Genomic DNA, 24497 nt, shown 5'->3' with positions numbered 1-24497 from the left:
TAGACAATATCAGAGACTCGTGAACAGCTTGAGGAAGAATTAGTCACGAGCTGCTGTGATGTGAGCCTCAAGGCTGTGGTGAAGAATGTGCTAAGTTACACCGGGGAGGTAGCAGCCAGCACTGTGAACAAGATGGTCACGTCAGAGGTGGCTCCCCAGAAAAGGCACCATCTTTACCTACTCAAGCTTCTAAGAAGGAAGAGAAATTGGCCAGGTAAACATACTAAGGAAGGGTGTTTTGAGGAACAGGGAACAGAAATTGCTAGGACTAGGTACGCCTAGGAGTCACTCGTTTGCAGAGCCGGATGTGGTACTGAAGACATACGCAGGGCTGGGGTGGGGTGGGGGTCACATGCTTATGACTTTAAACTTAAAAGTTTAGGCTGGTGATGCATCATCAAAGGGTGGAAGTCGATTTGTTTCCAGAGAGGGTATAATGATGCTAGGTTGGAAGGTGACCAGGAGACAAGGTCAAGACTGGAATCATGAAGCCAGGGAAACTGCTGGAAATCTAGGCAAGGGAGCCAGTGCCTGCTGGCACATCAGGCTGAAGAAATCTGAGCTTGGAACCTGACTCACTTGCTCATTCCTTTCTCTTGTGGTTTCCAAGACTGACTGCTTTGTCCCATCCCAGAGGACAGACCTGCTATCCAGTCAGACCTCCAGTAGATGGACAGAAGCACTGTAGAGCCCCGTGGCATGGCCAGGTTCATCTGCACAAGCTGCATCTTAAAGTGTTCAGCCATGAGCCCTAGCAGCAAAGGTGGCTGGGGAATCTCAGTTTGCTCTCAGAAAATGCAAGCGCTACAAACCCGATCCAAATCAAAAGCTATGGCTGAGAAAGGCTCAGGAGGAGAACACCCCAATACTGTTTCTCCCAAGGTGCAGGCCGTCAAACTGCATTTAAATATTTATGTCTATTCTCATAAACTCGTGCTGCTCTCAGCCTGGGGCAGAAGATCTGCGTTCCACCTCTCCTCCCCAGAGGATGTTGGTTAATGCAAAGATTGATTTCTGGTCCAAGAGCTGAGAATAAGTGATTGATGAGCATAAATCCATGATTGGGGCATCTGTATCATGCCTGTGTCAAGGCACACAGATTTTAAGACTGTCAGGGTGGAGAGGGTTGCCATGACATGTTGTCATCCCGATAAAACATTGTCACTGTAACCATGACCACACCGACCCTTCCACATTCCATCAGAGAGAGAAGAGGTGGTGCCCACAAGAACCCACCCTTTCTGAGGAGCTGATGACTGTTAATGGTTGCTGTGAGGGGGTGTGCCATTTTCTCCAAGGGTGTAGCCACTGAGGGACTAGATGCAAAGAAAAGTAAGGAAAACAATAATAAAATAAATGCAAGGTCACTTTCCCAGGGGTGTGGCCAATACTCAGGTGGAATTGATTGGATCCCCCAGGTTTAAATAATCTGCCAGCTGGACTTCGAGAAGAGGCATGCGTTTCCACCACACTCTCTGCTTGCAAGGAAACCTCATGAGACAGATTGGCCCTGGACCAATGGAGAAAGACAGTCGCAGGGCTGAGTCTGAGAAAGATCAGGAGGAAGCTGACAGCAGTGTTCTTCTGGGGTTGAGGGGTAGGGTCACCCTTAGCCCTGACAGTCTGAGCCCCTCTCATTATCATCTCAAAAGGGAAAGGAAGAGGCTGTGGGAGCTGGCTTCTTCTCTTTTCCCAACTTCCTCCTCCCAAGATCTTCACACAGAGGAGGAGGAGCTGGGAAGGAAGAGGACCTGGAGGCGGCTGGCTCTGCCAGGACACACAGGACCATGGGGCTAGCCTGCCACCTGCTGGCTAAATTTGGTAGCTGTAGCCAGGCATTTTTGGAGACTTAACAGGTAGGACTGAGAATCTTCTGGTGTCTCTGCAAGCCGTTAGTGCTGGAAACAGTCTCCCTACATAGCAAGGGCTGGCCTTGAACTCACAGTTCTCTCAAAATCAGCCTCCTAAGTGCCAGGATTACAGCTGTGCCCCACCACAACCAGCAAGACCGATTCTAAGGCGCCCAGGGAACATTAATTTGGAGACAGCTGTGAATGCCACCGAGATGCTCAGAAGTTAGAGAGGCCATAAAGATTTAAGAACGGAGCTCAAAGGAGAGGCTGATGATCCTGTGGTAGGAAGTCTCCCAGTCGCAAACATTCAGTGAACATGGAGCCAACTCCCAGGCAAGCACAGGAGCCTCAATTTCTTTTTCCTCATCAAAGGGCAAGAAGAACACCAGAAACCAAACACTGTTGTTCTTAAGACCCAATTAAAGTGTGAGCATGTGATAAATGTCTCAACACATCAAGAGGCTGACTACTCAGGCCAAAATTGTTATCTCCACTCTGACTTCCAAGGGAGCAGCACCTAAGACTTCTACACTACTAATCCCTATACATAAGGAGATCCATGACCAAAGTCAAAATTTAAAGGCTACTTGACTGGGGCCACTAGCTGGGTCCCAGCCTTGTACACTGTGCTTTGTCCCAGTACCACAGGCTCTGTGAGCAGATACAGAGCAGTAAGATCTGCTTAGCAGGGGCTGAGCAGGAAGGAAATGCCAGCAGGAAACCAGACACAAGGGGATGAACCCCGTCCTATCTGCACAATACTGGGGATGAAGACATAAATCAAGAACGCCTGGAAGGTTCTGATGTCATGATTAATGACATACAGAGAGGGCCACAGTTCTCTACAACAGAATGTACATATGCATCAGTGCCACTTACTACTTATCCAAAGACTTTTATATTGACTTTCACGTTACGTACTCCCGTAAAGGTCCTTGAGGAAGTAGGTACCACATTTAGGCACAGTAAGTCACAGGAGTTACAGAGCTGCGAGGAGGATTGAAGGGTAGGACAGAATGTGGCATAGCTGTAACCCAACCACCGTCTCCATTATTAAATTTCACTTCTGAACGGGAAGCAACTGTCTTGACGAATATTGAGGGAAAGTTAAGGCAACTAGCACAGAATAAGGTCAAACGTCTGGTTAGGTGCTGGGGAGATGGCCTAGTGAATAAAGTGTTTGACTTGCAAGTCTGGGGGGACTGGAGGTCAGAACCCTGAACCCATGTAAAAGTTTTGAAGGCATGGTGGACAGCTGTACTCTCAGGCTTGGGGAGGCAGAGGCAGGGAATCCTGATGGTGTAAAGGGGTAGGGCAGTTAGCTCATGCAGGGTTGGTAGGCTCTGGGTTCACTGAGAGATCCTGCCTCTAATAAAGAGCTGAGTGGTTCAGGATGACACTTGACATCAACTTCCAGCCTCTATACCTAGAGCATATTTGCTAATGCATGTGCATGCACCCACACACATGTGCACACACATACAAACACGCACACATGTCACACACAGATATACTCATAAAACAAAAAGGTTGGATTAAGTAGAAACTGAGACTCCATGGATAACACAGCCAGTTGATTGCTGGGTGATGGGCAGGAGCTTTGCCCCTGGACGAGGGCCTGGAAGCAAAACCTCTGAAGCCACCCAGCCTGAAGAGGAGAATCCTAGCCTGCAGCAGACTCAAGTGAGCCTGTGAGTCCAAAGCCTTTGAGAAAATAGAAGACAACTCAGACTGGATCAGACAGAGGCAACTTCCAGGCCACCCTGGATGTTAAAGTCAGATCATTTCTAGTTGGGGTGTGGGGGCTCATATCTGTAATCCCAGTACCCAGGAGGCAGGAGTAGGAAGGTCACCCATGAGTTTGAATTCAGTCTCAATTGCATAGTGAATTCCAGGCATAAAGCAATTAACAGTAAAGAGGTCACTTCTCATCAGAAAGACGAGGCCTGCCGTCTAAATCGGCTCAACATGTTTTAGCATTGCGACCATTAGGAATGCATTTTGACTAAAGGAGCAGCTTGGACTCCAAAGCAGAGGCTCAGTTGCCCCCAACCTGATTCTACTTTCCCAGGGGTGCTGGGTGCTGACCTTGTGCCAGTCTTTGGAGTTCTGGAGATGCTCACACATGAGTTTGACCCACCCTCCCACCCTCAACACTGTGCATGGGTCTACCATCAGAACAACTCTGTTTGCACAGGTTCAGCTCTGCTCTGGACGTAGAGCTTCAACTTCTCCATATTTGGGTCTGATCTCCTTAACTGTAAACTATGTCTTCTGAGACTTACAGTATTTGTCACCTCTCAGGATCACAAAGTTGGGGTATAGACTTATTCCTCAGAGGAAGCCCCACACGAGCACCTCACCTGCCCCCGTGCAGCAGCTTGTACTGACCCAGTGCCCTGTGATCGGTCACTTGCTGACTGACTACTGCTTTCAGAACTTACTGTCTGGAGGAGGCTAGAGAACTGGTCAACCCCACCCAGTGGAGTATCAGAAGTCAAGCTGATGGGAGAAGTGTGATGTAAGTGTGGGTAATCTATTCCCAAGAGTTAGGCTAAGAACAGTGAGCCTCTGGTGATTCGTGTACCTTTTTAACAACCTCATTTTGGCAGAGCAGAAGGTAACTTGGGAAACCTTGGGAAGTGTATTTCATGCTGAAGAACTTTGCTTGTTCAGAAAGGTCGCATGATTTCCCTGCTGTGTCTCCAGAACATTTGAAGCGAGCGAGCGTTTCCCATATCAAAAACTTTAAGGCATCTGTAGCTTATGCATGGAACTGTCCAGACTTGGGGCCTCTGTCGTTTATTTCAGAGTTCTTAGACTCGGAATTTGCAGGTGGCTCTGCCAGTATAAGGCCCCTAGAAACAAAACATACAGCTTGTCTTTGATGAACTCCTCCTGTTCCCAGCTAGCCTCAGAGACGGTGTAAGCCTCTTATAACACTTGCTTTCTATTCTTTCCTCCCAAGAGGTGAGATAGCCCCATCCAGAGTCCATCCCAGAGGCTACTTACCAGTCTGTGTGGGCATCATCAATGACCAACAAGATCCTGGGTCTTTGAACCACAGGTGTGACAGGAGTTGGTGGTTCCATTAGCCCTGTCGGGGCCTGTGGGGTCTGTTTCATGGCACTGGAGAAGGAGCTGAACAGGCTGGATCCTGGAGAAGAGAAGGAGGCAGCCAGGGGCTGGGGATGCCTTCTCTCTGTGGCTGGGGATGCTGGGGAGCTACTGGAGCTCTCTGGGCGCTGCAGGTCCGGCATGTAGCCATTGGGCAGGTTGGCCACAAAGCTGCTGTCTGACAGCCGCCTCCGGAGGAAGTTCATGGCTGCGATGGATGGGAAGCCTCCTTCCACACAAAATCAGCTAGATGAGGTTTGAAGTGCAGGTTGCCAGCTACAGGAAGCTGGAGGCTTGGGGTCAGAGGATCCCAGGGCTTCTGCACCACCAGAAGTGGGCTTCACAGGACTCTGTTTACCTGTTGAAAACAAGCCAGCAAGCACATTAGTGGAACCAGCTACCTTCCGTTTAAAAGCAAATAGGTAAAACACATTTCCATCCCATTGCTGGTGGCTGTGCCAACCGGAACACACTTTTATAGAGTAATTTGGTAATATGCTTTAAAAGCCTACGATTTCCATTTCCAGGGATTTCTACACTAAAAAAAAATAATCTAAGAAACAGGTAAATACTTCATGTATGACTAGATTAATTACAACCTAATTGACAACATTGGGAAGCAACCCAGTATTCAGCCACAGGATAGTGCAGTCACTCGGAGAATGTTTCTGTTCATTCAAAAGGAGTTCAGATGAAGCATCTTCAATTACTAAGTCTCATGCTGAATTATTAAATATATCAAGCCTGGGTATGCTGGCACATGCTAACAACCCCAGCTACACTGAAGGTAGAAACAAGTAGGGCAATAGTTCAAGGTCTGACTGGACTATAGTGAGTCCAAGTCCAGCTTGAATATCTTAGCAGGAGGCTAGAGATAGTCTCCAAATTAAATGGATAAATAAATATAAAAATTAAAACTGAAATGGCTGGGGCAGAAAGCTCAGCGATAGAGAGGCCTAGTATGCACGAAGCTCTAAGTTGGATCCCTAGACCTGAAGAAAAAAAAATCATAGTTACTCTGATTTAAACCAGCCAAAGACCAGACAAAGAAAGAGAACTTCAGATCAACTGTGTTTGAATATCGATGTGAAAATTCTCAGTAAAATTCTGGCATAGCCACTAGAAGTCCCAGATGACATTAAAGTGAAAGGTTTCCAGGACCCAACAGGGATGACATTAGCTGAAATATCCAACGAACGGGAGATAGAACCTGTAGAGACCACCATCAGTAGATGTACACCACCTCCAGGTGAGGGATGGGGCCACCACCCATCGGAAAGTTTTTAACCCAGAACTGTTCCTGCTAAAGGAAACGTAGAGAAAAAAATGGAGTAGAAACTGAAAGAAAGGCCAACCAGAGATGGTGCACCCTTCTGCAGACACCAAAGCCTGACACTGTTGCTGGCTGATGCTGAGAAGTGCTTGCTGACAAGAGCCTGGTATAGCCATCTTCTGAGAGGTTCTGCCAGCATCTGACTGATACGGATGGAGATACTCACAGCCAACCATTGGATTGAGTCTGGGGACCCCAAAGGAAGAGTTAGGGGAAGGACTGAAGGAGCCGAAGGGGAATGCAACCCCATAGGTAGACAACATCAACTAACTGGATACCCCGGAGCTCCCAACGTCTACACTACCAACCAGGGAGGGATCCAGGCTCCAGCTATATATGTAGCAGAGGAGGGCCTTATCCGTGGGAAGGGAGGCCCTTGGTCCTGTAGAAGCTTGACGCCCCAGCGTAGGGGGATGGTAGAGGGGTGAGGCGGGAGTGTTTGGGTGAGCAGAGGAACACCCTAATAGAGGCAAAAAGGAGGGGGGATGGGATGGTGGGTTTGTGGAGGGAAGACTGGGAAGGGGGACAACATTTGGAGTGTAAATAAATGAAATAATTCATTAAAAAATTCTGGCAGACTAATGTACAAAGTAACTATCGCCATATAAAAGCAACACAAAAGAAATTAGAAATAAATCATAGCTGTGAATAAATTCTGGTAACACTTATCTGCTTATTTATTTGTGATTTCCAAATTTTCTCGAATGTATAATGCTGAAGGTTGAGAGGACCCCCAACCCTATTAAGTTCATGTGTAATCTGACCCCCAGTGAGGAGAAATTTAGAGACAAGGCCTGTGGGAGTTAAGTGGAGTTGGGTCAGTATTGATGACAGAACCTTGGGATGGGAGTAGAGCTCTTCTTACAACAGATTCCCTCTGTACCTTGTAAGGACACAAGTAAAAGGTGGCCATCTGCAAGCTGGAGGTGGTCTTAGCCAGACCTAGCACGCTGTGCTCTGCTGTAAGACTTCTAGACTGTGAGGAAATAAACTCCTCCTGTTTAAACTAAACAGGCTTATTTTTGAAACAGAATAAACGTTTTGGATTTTTAAAAATTACATTTCTTTATTCTGGGAGAGTATGTGTGTGTTCCAGTTAGCCTAACAAACGTATACAAATACACACACATACACACATACACACACACAAAGAGAGAGAGAGAGAGAGAGAGAGAGAGAGAGAGAGACATACACAGAGACAGACAGACAGACACACACACACAGAGAGAGAGAGAGACAGACAGACATACACAGAGAGAGAGAGAGACAGACAGACATACACAGAGAGAGAGAGACATACACAGAGACAGACAGACAGACAGACACACACACACAGAGAGAAAGACAGACAGACATACACAGAGAGAGAGAGAGACAGACAGACACACACACAGACATACACAGAGAGAGAGAGAGAGAGAGAGACAGACACACACACACACACACACACACACACACACACACACACACACACCAGGGAACAACATGCAGGTATCAGTTCCCTCATTCCAATCTATGGGGCAGGAGACTGAACTCAAGTTTCCAGGCGTGGTGGCGGGTGCCTTTAGTGTGAGCCCGAGCCATCTTACCAACCCAAGAATAAGTTATGAAACCTCATCATCTATTTGAGATCTAGAACAATGACTACTTAAGCCATGGTAGTGAAGTATATGCTTCTGCCATATCTTATATTCTATTGTTGTAAATTTTACTGAGAATAAAATTAACAGATTCTTCACAGTGCAATTCTTTGATTTTGTTAAGTGATACAGTGGGGTAGGGTTTATTTGTTCTTATCTCCTCTGAAATTTCTCCTTCACCTCCTTCTGATCAATCCACACCTTCCTGAGGTACTAGTACACTGTGCTGTGCCTGAATTTTTACCTGGGTGCTAGGGACACCAGCTCCAGACAAGGGTAAGAGTAACTTCAGTCTGATCTAATTTGATTATGTTCTACTGCATTGCATGATGTCCTATTACATTTGACAAGAATATTATATATATATATATATTTAAAATTATATATATATATATTTAAAATTACTTTCTATTGTACTGAATCTGGTTCCCCACAGAGCTGTTTCTCCCCATAGTGTCTTATAGGAAAGCCTATTGACAAGTGCCACCCTGACCAACAAGTGTCAGCAAGAATTAAAAAATCAGATTTGGTCTGAGCAAAGCCATGGCTGATCCTCTTGAGAGAAACTGAAACATCTCTTGATGGTGCCCACCCCTGCATGTTTAGTACCTGCTGCCCAGTTACTAATTAACCATTAAAACTGCAGTTCTCTGCTTTAGTTCTAGCTCCTCTGAGCCAAGCGCATTTCACCTCCTGGCAGATGTGAAGTGGCTTCCTTTCCTAAGTTGGGCTCTCTTCCAGTTACTGTCTCTCTCTAGCAACATCGCATATTTTCATTTAAATGTCTGTCCAAAGTTCGAGATTATCATCTGTGAAGCGGCTAATCCCAACAAGCTATGGGTCACTGATGGAGTCAAACTGCCTATCTTTTTAAATCACTGGATGATGAAGTGTGTGAAATCTTTGAGCTGAGGAGATCATGCAGAATATTTAACAGTCTCCTTTGTGAGAACTCTGGTCAACCTCACACTGGTAGGAATCCAACTGTTACCACCAAACTTGCCTCCTAGAAATGCTTCTGTCTGTTGGAAAGCCCTTTTTATTTTTAATTTTGAGACAGAGTGTTACTAAATAGCCCAGGCTGACCTTGATCTCTTGAATACCCAGCGTCAGCATCCCAAGTGACTGGCATTACAGGTGTGTCTCCTAATAAACTTCTGGTCAACCCCAGTAGTGATCAGGGGTTTTCCTGTAATCCTTACTACTATGGGCCCCAGAAAGACTTAGGTCTGGCAAGTCCAAGTTGGTTACAGATGAACCAGGAGCTATGACTGGAGGTACGTGCTGGTAAAGAACTCAGAGTGACTTTTCAGAGAGTAATGTATCTTTAAATAGGATCGCCAGGAAGTCCTTTCTGAGGCTGTGACCTTTTTCATAACATTATTTTTGCCTGTTAAGTGATGTGAGATTTTTTTAAATATATTGTTTACCTTATGGGATGATTAAATCATGTAAAAAAAAACAACCTATGTTCTATACTTAGCATTTTTAGCATGATAAAAGCATTTAAAATCCTCTTTGGCAATTTGAAAATGAGATACATTTTGTTTAATATTTAACATCTGAGGTCTTCACAGCGGACAGCTGAACCTCATTCTTCTCAATTGCAACTTTGATCAGTGCCACCGGATTTCTATTCACACCTCTCTACTTCTAGTAACCATGATTGGATTTTTTTTAAAGAATTATTTATTTTGTTCATAGACGGTTGTGAGCTACTATGTGGTTGCTGGGATTTGAACTCGGGACCTTTGGAAGAGCAGGCAATTCTCTTAACCACTGAGCCATCTCTCCAGCCCATGACTGGATGTTATAGCTCTGTACTTTCCACTCTCAGATGCCCCAACTGAGGTCATGCAGGCGGTGTCCTTCTGCACCCTGCCTAGTTACTTGCCTTAACATAGCATTCTCCAGGTTTATCCCTACTGAGAGCAACAGGATTTCCCTCTTTTTAATCACCTAATAATATTTCATTATCACCAGTACCACATCATCTGACAGTGACAGTAGATTGATTTAACACCTTGGTTATTGTGAATCACAGGAGAGCCACTATCCCCAGCTCATTGCCAGGGATTTTTCAATTTCTTTGGATGTCTGCACAGACATGAGACTGCTGGACCAAATGATAATCTATTTCTCGTTTCCTGAAGAATCCCATTCTGTTCTCCATAACAACTACATTAATTTATACTACCATTTACTCCATTCCCAATGCCCTTGATGGCCCTATATTTATCACTTTAAATTATATTTATGGATGTTCACGTCATACTGTGTTTGTGGAGGTCAGCGAATGACTTGCAGAAATCAGTTCTCTCCTGCACGATGTGGGTCCTAGGTATCAAACTCAAGTCATCAAACCTAGTGGTGAGCACCTTTACCCACTGGGCCATGGTGCTGGGCTTTTGAACTGTCTTTCATATCAGTTATAATAATCATTCTATTCCGTGTAAGGCATTTCAGTGTACCTGTATGCATCTCCCCTGGGATGAGCATTACTTTCATATATCTTTGGTGCGTCTTCTTTTGAGAAATATCTATTCGGGTGCTTTATATATTTTTAGAATAGATATTTGTTTTCTGTTGAATTAACTTATGTTTTTGCATGATAACTTTTTTTATTGGATTTTTAAATTTATATTTAAAATGTTGTTCCCTTTCCTGGTTTCCCGGACATAAGCCCCCTAATCCCATCCCTCTCCCCTTTTTCTATAAGGGTGCCCTCCTCCCTATACATACCCCCTTCCCCTCCCCCCCAGACATTCCCCTACACTGGGGGTCCAACCTTTGCAGGACCACCAAGGGCTTCTCCTTCCATTGGTGCCCAACGAGGCCTGGATGATAGCCTTTTATCAGACATTTATTTGTAAATTATTTTTCCAATCCGTAAGCTGTCTCTCAGACGACTGTTTCTTTCAATCTGGTGTAATCTCATTTGTTCATTCTGACTCATATGTTGCCCGAATTTGGGAGACATATCTCAGATCTCGTTACCGATGCAAAACTGGTTACTTTGTCTTTGTGTTTTTCTAATTGTTTACATTTTCAGTCTTAAACTGATTTATCCATCTTGAGTTGGATATGGTCTGAGACAAGGCTCCAATGTCATTTTCTGTCTATAGTTAGCCATCTCCAGAGTGTTTTTTCCCTAGAAACTATGTCTTCCTTGTTGTATGTTCTTAGAACCTTGACTGCAAATGATTGGCTTTATTCCTGAGCTCTCTGCTCTGTTCCAGATCCATGTATCCGTTTCTCCATTATCACCACACTTTACATTTTATGCATATGAGTGTTTTGCCTGCATGTACGTCTATGCATCTGAGCCTGGTACTTTACAGAAGCCACAAAAAGCTATCAGATCCCAGTAACTATAGTTACAGATGATTGTGAGCCACCATGTGGATGCTGGGAACTGAATCCAGGTCCTCTACAGGAAACGTCAGTTCTCTTAACCTCTGAGCCATCTCTTGTGTACTATAGGCCATGGGCCTTTAAGATGAAACATGAAGAGTGTGAAGTACCTGTGCAGATGATAGGAAAGATGTTGGTGCATCTGAAGAAGAGAAAGACGCTCCACTCTGATGGGGAGAAATTGTGTCACAAGAAAAAGATTAGAGGAGTAGAGATTAGATACCAGTTTAAAAACATACTGAAGGTAAGTTTGACTTTAATACAATGGTGGCAATACTCTACAGAAGGGTTATAGGGAAGAGAGTCATGATCAAGTCTTTTTGGCCATTATGTGAGACACAGACAGTGGAGAATTTATATGACTGTTACCTTACCCAGGTATCCCTTACCGGGGGTTTCAAGCTTTTGTCTGTCTGTTTGTTTGTTTGTTTTTGTTTTGTGTTCTTAGCCATATGCTATTCACAACAGTCTAAAGTCTTCTCCTTTGAAAGTTCCAGAAAGTTAATGTGATGGTTTGCATATGCTTGGCCAAAAGGGTGACACTATTAGATAGGTGTGGCCCTGTGGGAGTAGGTATGTCACTGTCAGTGTGGGCTTTTAGACACTCATCCTAGCTGCCTGGAGTCAGTATTCTGCTAGCAGCCTTCAGATGAAGATGTAGAACTCTCAGCTCCTTCTGCACTATGCTTGCCTGGATGCTGCTATGCTTCCTACCTTGATGATAATGGACTGGACTACTGGCCCTGTAAGCAGCCCCAGTTAGATGTTGTCTTTATAAGACTTGCCTTGGTCATGGTGTCTGTTCACAGCAGTAAAACCCTAGCTAAGACAGACTCTATTCACATGTTCACTGCTTAACATGGTGTGCTGAAATCTCACACTGCACTGATCCACCCCATACAAGACAATGGTCATCTATTTGTCCAGTGTATACACACTGTATATGCTACCTGCCCATCAGTCACTTATACCCCATCTTGGTCACAAGAATTCTATTATCACAATATAACAGTTCTTGTGTTCTAAGAAATCAACATTTTCTTTCATGCTGCAAAAAGTGCAAGAAGCAGTGACATTGCCACATGCTTGGCTCTAGAGGGCAGGAGTGGCCACATCAGATTGGAAAATAAACCTTTTGGCTGGTAGCCTGGCAAGCTTACTTCTCAGAGACTGAGGTGAGAACGGGGAGTAGAGTATTGAGAGGATGAAGACAGGTCGACGTGGCAGTAGAGCCTGAAGAGAGACAATCACAGGGTCATAGACTTTGTATCAACTTGGGAAGAGCTTTGTAGAGTAGGAAGAGCCACCCACAGTAGTATCAGCTCAGAGAAGAAAGCAACTATCTGCTCAGATGTCTCATTCCCTTGCTCAAGATCAGGTAGGCTTAAGCATCTGGGTTCCCATTCTGGGATCCATCTCTAATCCTCCTATTTTGACTTCTTTTTCTACCCGTATAGGATTCAAATATCCACTCACTTGACTTTGCCAATCCTCTTGTTTAGTCTGGAAGATCCAGCAGACTCCAATGATGATTCTTGCCTAGAACAGGGCATCTCTCAAACACATTAGTTAAAGACCACACAGTCTCAACCCTCTGGTGTTAGACACTGCCTGACAGAATCAGTTAGCCTGAAAGTTGAGCTGCTGGGCTCTGCTACTTCCTGTTCACAATGTCTGATCTCATCTCACAGTGCTTGGGCTCCTTTGCTTGCAGAATTCAGATGACAGACTATTGTCTACCTCATGGGGTTCTGAAGAGAGGTAAGTGACTAATTAAGGTGTGAGAAACAGTGTCTGACACCAATGAGCAGCCTGTGTCCCATTAGTATAGATTCCTTTTGACAGCCAGCACTAGGAGGTCCACAGTGGTTGGGAAGGCACCCTGGTGGGGGCTGCAGTATTTACATCAGAATGAGCTAATCTTTAGTAACAGCTAGAAACACTCAGACTTGTGCAGCAATAGTAGATCAAAGTAAATGGTGTTAAAGTGCTTTTGAAAACATTTGTCTTTTAACCTAACAGGGAGTAAAATGGACTTTCTGGGCACCTAGTTTTATGGATGTTAACACATTCTCATAAACACAGAAATCCAGAACAGATCCATCATTCCCTACAAAATCTCTTTACAATGCCCTTCCAAAGTTACCAGCACAGTGCTCTGCAAGCTGACACCTGGGCCTCCTACAAGGGTAATTAAATGAGGAATATGCAAAGCCTACCTCATGTCTTAAGCAACAGGGAAAGACTGAAGCCCAGATTGAACCTTCCTGCTAGTGCTTGCTGCACACTGGGTGTTCCCTCAACTGGCAGTCCCTCTAGAGGCTCACCCAGCTCAGACTTTATCTCCTTTAGGTATTCATAAATGCCACCTCCTCCAAGAGGACAGACTCCCTTCTGGTGGCCACTACCTGGCATTTAGAATTCCTGTAAGACTACAGCATGTATCACCTCTATTCTGCCTACAATTTACTCCACATTCTGCCCACTTTTTGCTTGCACTGACAGAATCCTAATGCCTCAAGATCAGGTACCACTGTGTGTCCTGTTCCCTGCTGTATCCTAAGCACTTAGAACAGCATCTGCACATAGTAGGGTAGAAATAGTCATAGACAGGGTGACTCTATATAAAATCATCAGAGACAAAGTTTTCTGAGAAGACTAAGTGTGTTATACTAAAGAAAGCTCTCTAGGTGCTCGATTCATATCTCAGCTACCTAAACACCATACTTGGAGGAATAGCCATCTCAGTTTTTAGTGGCCCCTCCTCTGAGCAAACACACTCAGATTCATGCAATGCCCCTCACTCTGTCCTCTGCTCCATGAGTGAACACCAAAAGGAATTATTTTTCTCCCTGATTTCCCCTCAAGAGTCAGTCCTTGGTTAGCATGCTTAATAATTGTTAGAAATAGCAGGGCCTGTGGCTCACCAATATATTGATGGCTGTGGGTACAGCCAGTTTCTCAGGGAAGGCAGGGAACCCACAATCCATATTGTGCTGAAGATAAGAGACACTTAACTTTCTGGTGAAAGAGTCAAATGTCAAGAGAATGGCTTCACTGATACCAACAGATGTCTCGGGCCTTTGGAGTACAGAGCCCCTTTCCAGACATATCATCATAAAAGTGCATTCTGTTTTTGATGAGTTCAAATCCGAGAGGCCTTTCTCCTGTGAGTGGTGTCCTTTTCTGTACAGGCAGAGCACAGTGGGTACCCAATGTTGTAGGAGGTGGTTCTGATGCTTTGATCGGAAATCTGCAAATGAACACTGAAGGTCCCATTCCCCACTTAGTTCTTGATTGATCAATAAAGATGCTAGCAGCCAATGAGCTAGGTGAAATAGTCAGGACTTCCAGTTTTCCCCCAGGCAGGCTAGCAGACTCAAGGGAGGAAGAAAGATTCGCCATGCTTCGGAGAGAGAAAGCGTCACCAGCCATGTGAAATCTAGGGTGCCATTAGCCACTTCCCCAACTGGGCCTGGGGTAGTAGGCGGGAGTAGAAGGTCATGTCTAAGATCCGCATGATGTGGACAGCTTGGAAGCAGGAGTATGTGGTGGCTGCCACACTGCATCCCAGGAAGAAATCAGAGCAGGACGGATGCTGGTGCCTGGCTCACTCTCCTGTTTTAAGCAACACACCAAACGGTGCTGCCCATTCAGGGTGGGTCTACCCTCTTCTGTGGAATCTCCCTGGAAATGTCTTCATAGAATACTTCAAGGTGTGTTTCCAGAGTGGTTCTAAAGCTAATTGACGTGAAGATCAAGATGAACCACGGCACTTTACAAAGGGTTTATTGCCGTTAACAAGTCTGATTTGGGAATATACTTCTCCAGGCCACTGTCTAGACATAGGCAGCAAGAGACACACATAGAATGACAAAAACATTGACAGAGATAAAGACAGATGGAAGCTCACAGAGAACAGGCCTGATGTGCCAGACTGTGCCTATTTGGCCTTCAATCCTCCTACACCTTCAGTTGCTGGCCAGAAGCCCCTGCCTAGGGCAGAGCAAATGACCAACTGGCAATGCTCCTAGCAGCCAGGCGCTAGCCTAAGGAGGAAGTTGGCAAGTACACTTAGGAAAGCAGACATGGCAAAGGTAAAAAAGCATCCCAATAAACAGCTCTAAATGCAGCTCCTCAGGTCCTGCCACACCCCTCTTGTCCTTCTCCACCTCAGTAATGACACTATGGAGTCACACGGGCTGGCAGTTTGAGGATCTGAAGGCTTTTCCCTCCTCTCCCGCATGCCGTCACCACTAACCTAAAACAGATCAATTTATTTGCTTCTTTAAACTCCATAGTGATAGTCCCTAGCAGATACAATTCTTCGCTTGCTTCTGCGACTCCCCAACTGTTAAGTCTCTCGATATCAGTTACCCAACTTGACCCTTTTCATGCCCCACTGAGTGCACTGTGGGATTCAAGATGCTTTCACACCATTCGAGATAACAAGACTCCGACCATGACTAGTCATTTTTCCACTCCAAAACTGCCCTTTTTTTTTCTTTCCAATAAATGAAACCTCATTCCCTACAGTTTGCAATGATAACCCCCCTCATGAGATTAAATGCTGCATGTTTGATCTCCAGCTGATGACATTATCTTGAGAGGTTCTAGAAGACATGCCTATCTGGTAGATGTTTACCATAAGGGGATAAATCCTTGGGGACTGTGTCATTCTTTTGCCCTGTTTCCTGGCTACAGTGATGTGAGCTACTGGGCTCCACCCTGCCTTTGTCATAGCCATGGAATAAAAGCTCTAAAACCATGGGTCAGATCTTCCCTCTCTAGTTTCACGGCAATTGATCACGATGACACAAATGTCCTGACGCCATAAAACCTTCTCACTAGCCTACTCTCAGGCTTCTGTACTGGCCATTTTGCCTGAAAATCTCTTCCCTAGCTCCCTCCTTGCCACACAGGTCCCATGTCTGTTACCACTTTCTCAGAGTGCTCTAACCACTCTGATCCTTCCCTGTACTTTTGTCCCAGCACCCGCTGGTCCCCATACCAATCCAAGTATGTGCTATTTCCCACTAGGCAACTCCCAGAAAAAAACCTCAAGATCGCTGTCTCACTGACGTGCCCAGGATCTGGCACACAGAGCGAACCCACGCATAATGAGCACAGGGTTGAGTCTGCTGGAGGACTCCAGGTCTGTGGGTGGTTGTAAGCTATGTTTGTCCAATTGGGGGAGGGCACAGGAGGAGATGTCTGTGCAGTACAGAACCCCAGCCTCTGGCACTCCTACTCCAGAATGCTGTTTTCCTGATGGGGTGTGCCATGGTTCAAGCATGGTCACCCCCAAAACTTGTGGGAAAGAGTAATTCCTCACTGGGCAGTGTTGTTTAGTAGAGCCTAATAGAACATATTTAAGTCAGTGGGACAAAATCCTCATGGATTAACGGTGTCCCTCAGGAATGAGTGGGTCCTCACTCATGCAGGACTGAGTATTGAAAGAGGAGGCTGTTACAGCTCAGCCCTTGTGTCTACCTTCTCTTCAGGTGCTTACACCCCACATTCCTGAGTACTCTGGTTTGTTGGCATCCGCCATCTTGTAATGTAATGGGAGGATCTCACCCGGTGCAATAATCTGATCGATCTACTGTACAGTGAACTAGATAAATACCTCTTCTTTACAGACGATCTAGTCTGAGGATTCCTGCTACAACAGCAGAAAACTGACTAAATCAAGAAAACTTGGCAGACTGATTTGTTCAAGGTCGCTCAGCTCGGTAGAAGCAGAGGCTAGACTGGAGCACAGGTCTCCCAAGTCCTCAGCTATTGTGTCTATATGCCTCCGGAAGTCCCCAGGTAATATACAAGGGCATCCTGAATACCAGCTGGCTACCTGACTTTCTCCCAACAGGGCGCATCATCTCTGAATCACCAAATAGCATCCGCCATGTGGCTGAGTTATGATCCAAAGACAAGCACCCTCTCTCTAATTCTTACCCAATCCCTTCGGACAAACACATCACTCACCTAATTTACAGATGAATAAACTGAGTCTCAGGGGACTTAGCAACTTGCTGGATATCTCGTGCCAGGATATTTGTTATTGCACTGTTCTCCTCTATCTCAGAGTGGAAACTTCCAACCACTGAGACACTCTGGTGGGCTGTCCGCCCACCCATCTCTTCTGGTGCAGAGAGCTAACAGAGCGCTCATTGGTAACATTTGTTTAAGATGCAGTGTCTTCTCCGCCCTGCATTGTCCTTCACCTTGGAAAGCCCAAGTTTGGGGACTGGATCAAGAATGGTCCACTCAGCTGCAACCTCAGGGACACACTCCCATCCCCCAGACTGACTGCTTTTCTGTACTGAAAAGGAGACAGGTGGGTGAGGCACATGAAAGCGTGTGCATGCGTGTGTGCGTGCGTGCATGTGCGTGCATGTGCGTGCATGTGCGTGCATGTGCGTGCATGTGCGTGCATGCTTGTGCGGGCCCGTGCATGCATGCTTGTGCGGGCCCGTGCGTGCATGCATGCGTGCAACAAACCCATCAGTCCTAACAGTTGCAGGGGAACAGCATATATAACTTTGGCACAAAGACTGTTTTGAGCTGAAGTTAAGAAAGATCAAAGGAAGAGCTCTCCACCCTTTGTTTGCCTAAAACCAAGGCACCCCTGTGCCTGTGTCTCAGTGTCCACCAGAAAGTACACGAGTTAATTGCTCCAGACAACATCACTCCTTTAGGACCCATCCCACAACACAGTAGGAATTTCCCCGATAAACTTTTACTAACTAGTTTTTCCATGAGCTTCGCACGTATTTGCTGTCTGATAAACTCAGCCCTTTCCCTCTGTGTTCGGTTCTCTGGACATCTCTGCTCTTTTGCTAAGATGCGGTCAGGTTCAGGGTCCGTTTATCCTTCAGAGTTGCTCAAGTTCACTTTCAAGTGCTGCAATCCACTGCCACACTGTGAGTTGAAAATATCTGACGGCGAAAATGCAGAGAAGAAGCCTAACCGACTGCACACCACAGCTCAGCAATGCTGCCCCCTGCAGGGTATTGGACACTTCCTCTGTGATCACAGGGTAGCCTGGATCAGGGGCTGTAGCAGTCCAGCAACATGGAAAAGGAACACGGTGCACACTGCTAGCTTGGAAAAGAAGAAGAGATCACTGAAAATTGAACCGTCCTATTAAAGGAGTGTCACCATAAAATGAGGCAATCTCAGCTTGCACCACAGAAAGATGACAAGCAAGCGCACTGCATGCCTTAGAAACTGTTTTTCTTTAATAGTCTGTCCTTTCGATAGAACAGGGCCCCAGCCAATGACCCAGAGATGACAGAGGGCAGGGATCAACCTGCCTAAGGCAGTTTCTCATGATGTGTTATATTAGTATAAATGTTCTATTAGTAATAACATTTACTGAAATTATTTTTGATTGTCCCCTTACATAAAAGGCCCTTAGATAATCATCCCCATGAATTTCTAGCCGTCGGATGGAGGAGGTTCTGCCTGCCTGGTTTTATCTAGAGGCAGCCACATCTCAGCAAGGCTTGTAATTGAGCCAATGAAACACAAGCCACGTCATAGCTCAGCCAGGCTGCTGGCATCCCAATGTCTAGGCTCTTCATGGGTTTCCGACAGTTACCTCTTGCTCTGCTGTCGTTCCTCAGAAACAGCACCTCTGGGGGTCAGACGAGGAGCTGCCTGGACCTCTAGCCTTAGTAGGAAGCTGGGGACACTCCTTGTAGCTGGATAGAGTAATACGGGAATGTGCATGTTAAAAAAAGAAAGCCATAGGGAGGGGAGATAGATTAAAATAATATGGGAGTCAAAAGCATGATTAGAATACACTGAATTAAAAACATTTTCAGTAAATAAATAAGAATATAGGGACAATTTTGTGCCCTGTTCGCTTTCCTCTTATTGGGAGCTCACTGTCTCCAGACCCCTCCCTTCCCACCAGTGGCTTCCCATCCCTAAAGTGGCTGCACCTCAGCCAAGTGGGAACTGTGACATCCAAAGACAAAGGAATTTAACAGGCAGACAACGTGGAGCTTTGGGATCCTGGCATCAGATTCCCCACCAGTAGCAGTACGGTCCCTGATGGGGAAGGCAGAGGCTTTCCTCAATGCACGGGTTGCCTGGTAGCTATTCCCTGGGTGTCTGCAGTAACACCTATCCTGAGGCAAGCCCTTGCCAAAATGCTGAAGGCAGGCTCAGCTTCCTCCCACCAGATCTCCTTCACATCCATTGAGACTTACTTTCTTTAAAAAGTATAACATTTTTATTGATTAACTGAGAAATAGACGCACATATAATTCGTTTGACCATGTTCCTCCTGCACCCCTTCCCGGAACTCCTGCTAGATCCACCCTTATCTCTTTACCTCCTCCCAACTTTACGTCTTCTTTTATACCCACCAGCTCCACTGTGTGCTGTCCCCACGGGGCCATCCTCTACAGTGTGGTCCACCTCCCAGGGCCCATATCTTTTAAGAAAACGTTCTCTCCTCCCATAGACACCATCAGCTGCCAACAGCTCCTTCATTAACGGTGTGAGCTCCTGAGCTCCTTCCCCTCCATGCTAGAATGTTCACTGGCTTCATTTTGTGCTGGTCACCAGAGCAGCTATGAGTTTGTGCTAACAGTCCTGTCATGTACAGAAGACAGAGTTTAGCTGTGGTCCTTCTTGACCTCTGGCTCTTAGAACCTTTCAGTTCCCTCTTCCAAATGGTGCCTGAGCACTGTGTGTGTGTGTGAGTGCAGGGGGTTGGTGCTGATGTCCTATTTATGGTGGAGCACCAAATAGGCACTTATTCCCTGCACTTTGAGCAACTGTGAGATTCTGTGTTAACCACTATTGACTATCCAAAAACAAACAAAACAAACAAACAGAAGCCCCTATCTGTAGAGGTCTGACAACCATTCTAGACTATTAGACAGAATTACAAACTAAAATGGCACTTGGTTCCAGTGAAATACAAATAATTAAGATAGAGTTCTTAAAATGTTCATCTGTAGTCATCAGGGAAGTGTAGATTAAAACTACTTTGCAATTTCATCTTACTTGAGCCATGTCTTAGTTTGAGTTTTACTGCTGTGAACAGACACCATGACCAAGGCAAGTCTTATAAAGAGCAGCATTTAATTGGGGCTGCCTCAGAGGTTCAGAAGTTCAGTCCATTACCATCAAGGCGGGCATGGTGCATGTAGAGCAACGAGCTCTACATCTTCATCTAAAGGCTGCTAGTGGAAGACTCACTTCCAGGCAGCTAGGACTAGGATCTTAAGGCCCACACCCACAGTGACACACCTACTCCAACAAGGTCACACCTACTTCAATAAGACTATATCTCCTAATAGTGCTACTCCCTGGGCCAAGCTCTTCGGTCAGGCACTGTTTGTGGGAGCAGAGTGTAAGTCAGTGTAGCCAATGTGGAACCAGTGTGACAGTCCCTCAAGAAAATTAAAAACAGAATTACTATATGACCCAGCAATATCATATTTGAACATATAACCAGACAAATCTATACTCTATTGCAGAGACACATCCTTATCCATGTTCATAGGTGATTTTATACCAACAAATAGGACATGAAAATAGCTGAGATATCTATCAACTAATGAATGGTTAAAGAAAATATGGTGCATACACATAATGAAAGTTTATTCATCTATAAAAGAAAATGAAATTTGAAGATAAATGAATGAAACTGGAAAACATTATACTGACTGACTTAACTCAGACCAACAAAGACAAATTACATATATTCTTGCTCATATGTGGATGCTGGCACTGAATCCTTAGATTTGTGAATTTAAACTGGACTACCTATACAATCCAGAAATAAGAAAGGGATCATTGATGGGAAGAGGAAAGAAAGATCTTAAGGGAGGGGGAATAGTCAAACCTTGATGATGAGCAGGTGTTACATAGTTATTTTTTTTTTTGATAAAAACATTCATCTTGGAGAAAGTTCATTAAGGCATAAAATGTTCTAAATGGGACAAACTTAAAAAGCTTGTTAAGCCCAGGAAGTAAGCAACTCAGAATTTTCAGGAAGTCCCTGAAATTAACCAGATTACCTGGCCCTGCCTCCTCCTACAAATATAAACAGTAGAGATTGCTGAGACACCCAGACAAGCCAAGTAGCCTAGAGGAAATGAAACAGAACAGCCAAGCTGGAAGAAGCAGAGACCAGCAGAGCAGGTAAGAGCTGAAGAGGCTCAGACCACCTGAACTGCTTGAAAGAGACAGTCTCTAACCTGCTGAGATTTCAATTAATTCCGTAATGTACTCCTGGTTTCCAGCTTTCACGAACCATTACCCACCTTGGGTGATACAGTTGTCTTGGGAGTCATTTCTGCTAATGTAGATAACTCCAATAAAATCCATTGGCTCACTAAGTCGGGCATTGGTGTTATCCATACTTTGGTCTGTCACTGTTTCCCTATCAGAGATGGGTATTTCTTCATGGTTCCCCAGGAATAGTGACACACAAGACGGGAAAGGGTAGCATAATGGGAGGGAGGTTCAAGTTGTCTTATTTTCTCAATCTTTCCATATTCTTTCTCTTAGCATCTGATCTTACTTACAGAGGAAGCCAAAACTTATGATTCTCAAGCCTTTCCTTTATCACTGAAATAGTCTCTACATGGGAAACTTACAAATAGTATAAAACAGTGATGGTCCTTGGGAACCACTTCCTTATCCCCTGAGGTGTGGCTGGTGGTCCTCCCCCGTTTCATTTCATCCTCTGAGGATGCTCCACCAAGGCCAGTGCAACACACACAAAACTATCCAGATCAATACCCATCTCCTTTGCTTCTCGGTCTTACAACTTTTGACCAACTTTCGAACTTTCTGTACCCCAGAAAGTTCACGTGGCAGGGGTAGTAATTCTAGCTCACTTCCAGGATTTTAGCAAGAGTTAGATGATCCCATACAAACTACCCTTTACACACAGGCAGTGAGTAAGGATCCAGGAGCTACACCACAGTGATGCATGGCTCTGGCACCCTTAGTGAGTAGGAAGGGAAATATGTGAAAGGGAGGTGCTGAGCTTGTCAGGCACTTCAGGGAAAGCGGCAAGTGGTACCGTCTTCAGCGTTCTGCCAACCTCTGCACACACCACATTCGGCTAGCTCCCTTGTCATAGCAGGAGGTCTTTCTCTGAAGCCCTCAGACTCTGAAGGCACAGGAGACACTCTGTGGACCTTCTGCTTGGAACGTTTTACCAAGGCAAGTCAGTGCTCAACTTGACTGAACCTGAAATCAACTAAAAGATAAGCTATGGCCACACCAGTGAGGGTTGTCTTGACTGGGCTAGCAGGAAGACCAACCCTAAATATGGGCAGTACCTTCTAATGGCAGTCCAGATAAAAGGAAATCAGAGGGAAATGTTTTGCTCTTTGCTTACTGTTTTCATTCTTCACGAGCCAAGTTCACTCACGGTGCCTCCAGCATTCATTGATTCTGTTATTGTGGCTGCTACTGCTGCCATCTCTTATTTCCAGTCTCTTTTGACTTCCAATTTGGACTAAAGACCAATGGCTCCCCAAGAATCCTCCAGACCCTTATTACCGGGGTGGGATTGCTGAAGCATTTATGAACTGAGCAGCTACATGGTTCTCAGGTTCTCCAGTGTAAGGACAGCTACGGTTGGACTCCCTAGCACATACCATGTACACCACCCTAATAAATACATCCCCTTTTAATAAATATTCATTCTGTCAGGTCTGTCCCCCTAGAGGATCCTAACTAATACATTTCGCAGTAGGCTCCGGATTTGAATGTTTATTTCCCAGCAGGTGTTGCTATTTCAAGAGGCTGGGTAACCTTTAGGAGGTGGGGCCTAGTTAGCTAACATAAGTCATTAGGGGTGGACTTTGAAGGATGAGCCCAGTCCTGGTTCTGTGCTAGGTCCTGTTTCTGGTCAGCTGTGATGTGTGGCCTCTTCCGCCTGCTCCCACTGCCACACTAGACTGAAACCCCAGAAAACTCAGAGCAGACAGGAACCTTTAAGCTTTTTCTGGCAGAAATTATGATAAAAAATAATGTAATACTGATAGTCACCATTCAAGAATACAGTAGAGCCCTGGTTTTGTTGAAATATTTAACTTCTATCCGGGGCTTCTATCCTGCCTTTGCATGAGACTCTTTATCTCAGGGTCATGGGTTTGAGCCTCACATTGGACAAAAATATGGTGTTGAAATACTTAATCTCAATCCAGGGCTCCTACCTCCCACCCGCTTTGGTTATGCAATTTCTAGATAAAAGATACACGTGACTTTTAATTTAAAACAAGCCTTTATCAGCACGAAAGCTGGGCAGATATCTGCACTCTATGCTATTGGATTTTACTTTCTTCTTGATAACCCTGAGTTATTACCTTCTAATCTCCATGTGGACTGCTCTGAACTCCAATTGGTCAGCCCTCATGGCCATGATTTTAAGGTTCTTACCCCATGACATCATCTCCTCTCTCTACCTCCCTTTCCTCCCTCCTCGTCGTTTTCCTCCAACTCCAAGGTCAGAAACCCCATGCTCTCCTGATTTCAATTCTCCCAGCTATGGGCTGTGAGCATCTTTATTCACCAATCAAGAATAATGTGGAGGGCAAGGACACATAGCACCACTTGCATCTATGTATGGACTCTCTCCTCTCTGGGAGCAACCCGGCTTTAGCAGACAGGATTTATCATTACAAAACAATCAGCATCAGACCTCACTCAAGTGAACTAATGAATACCAAAATCTGGGGCTCGGGCTGCAAAGTCCTTGCTGTACAAAACACCCAGATTCAGATCCCAGGACCCATGTAAAAATCAGACATCGCAGTACACATCTGTAATACCTGAGCTGCACCTAATCTGTGAGCTCTAGTTTCAGTGAGAGATCTTGTCTCAGACAGAAAGGTAGGGCTGGAGAGATGGCTCAGAGGTTAGGCTGCCTGCTCTTGCAGAAGACCCACATTTCCAGCACCCAAGTCACCTGTAACTCAGCCACAAGCAATAATGTGTTTTTTCTTTAGCCTCTGTGGGCACACACACCCACACACAAATAAAATTAATAAATATGAACAGTAAGAAAAATAAACACAATTGAAAATAAAATGAAAAAACCTAAGAGTTACATATTTGTACAGTTCTCTTTTCCAAGATGGTATGTAAGAGTGGCAA

At 45.2% G+C, this 24497-nt stretch overlaps 1 protein-coding gene across 5 annotated transcripts in view; it reads right to left on the bottom strand.

Moving 5' to 3' along the window:
• Positions 1–24497, bottom strand: part of Syn3 (synapsin III) — a 457540-nt gene that overhangs the window by 418384 nt on the left and 14659 nt on the right. For 3 of the 5 annotated variants that reach the window (XM_063263103.1, XM_063263102.1, XM_063263105.1), the window contains exon 2: positions 4866–5328. In XM_063263103.1, coding sequence (XP_063119173.1) covers positions 4866–5176 — 311 coding nt within the window. In that variant the 5' untranslated portion in view covers positions 5177–5328. Of the gene's footprint in view, positions 1–4865; positions 5329–18960; positions 19103–24497 lie in introns of those variants that run through there. The other 2 variants (XM_063263104.1, NM_017109.2) reach the window with 2 other exon arrangements.

This window comes from Rattus norvegicus, chromosome 7 (genome assembly GCF_036323735.1).
Source record: "Rattus norvegicus strain BN/NHsdMcwi chromosome 7, GRCr8, whole genome shotgun sequence".
Lineage (NCBI taxonomy): Eukaryota > Metazoa > Chordata > Mammalia > Rodentia > Muridae > Rattus > Rattus norvegicus.
Note: the sequence above shows the minus strand (reverse complement) of the source record. Positions and strands in the feature narration are given on the sequence as shown.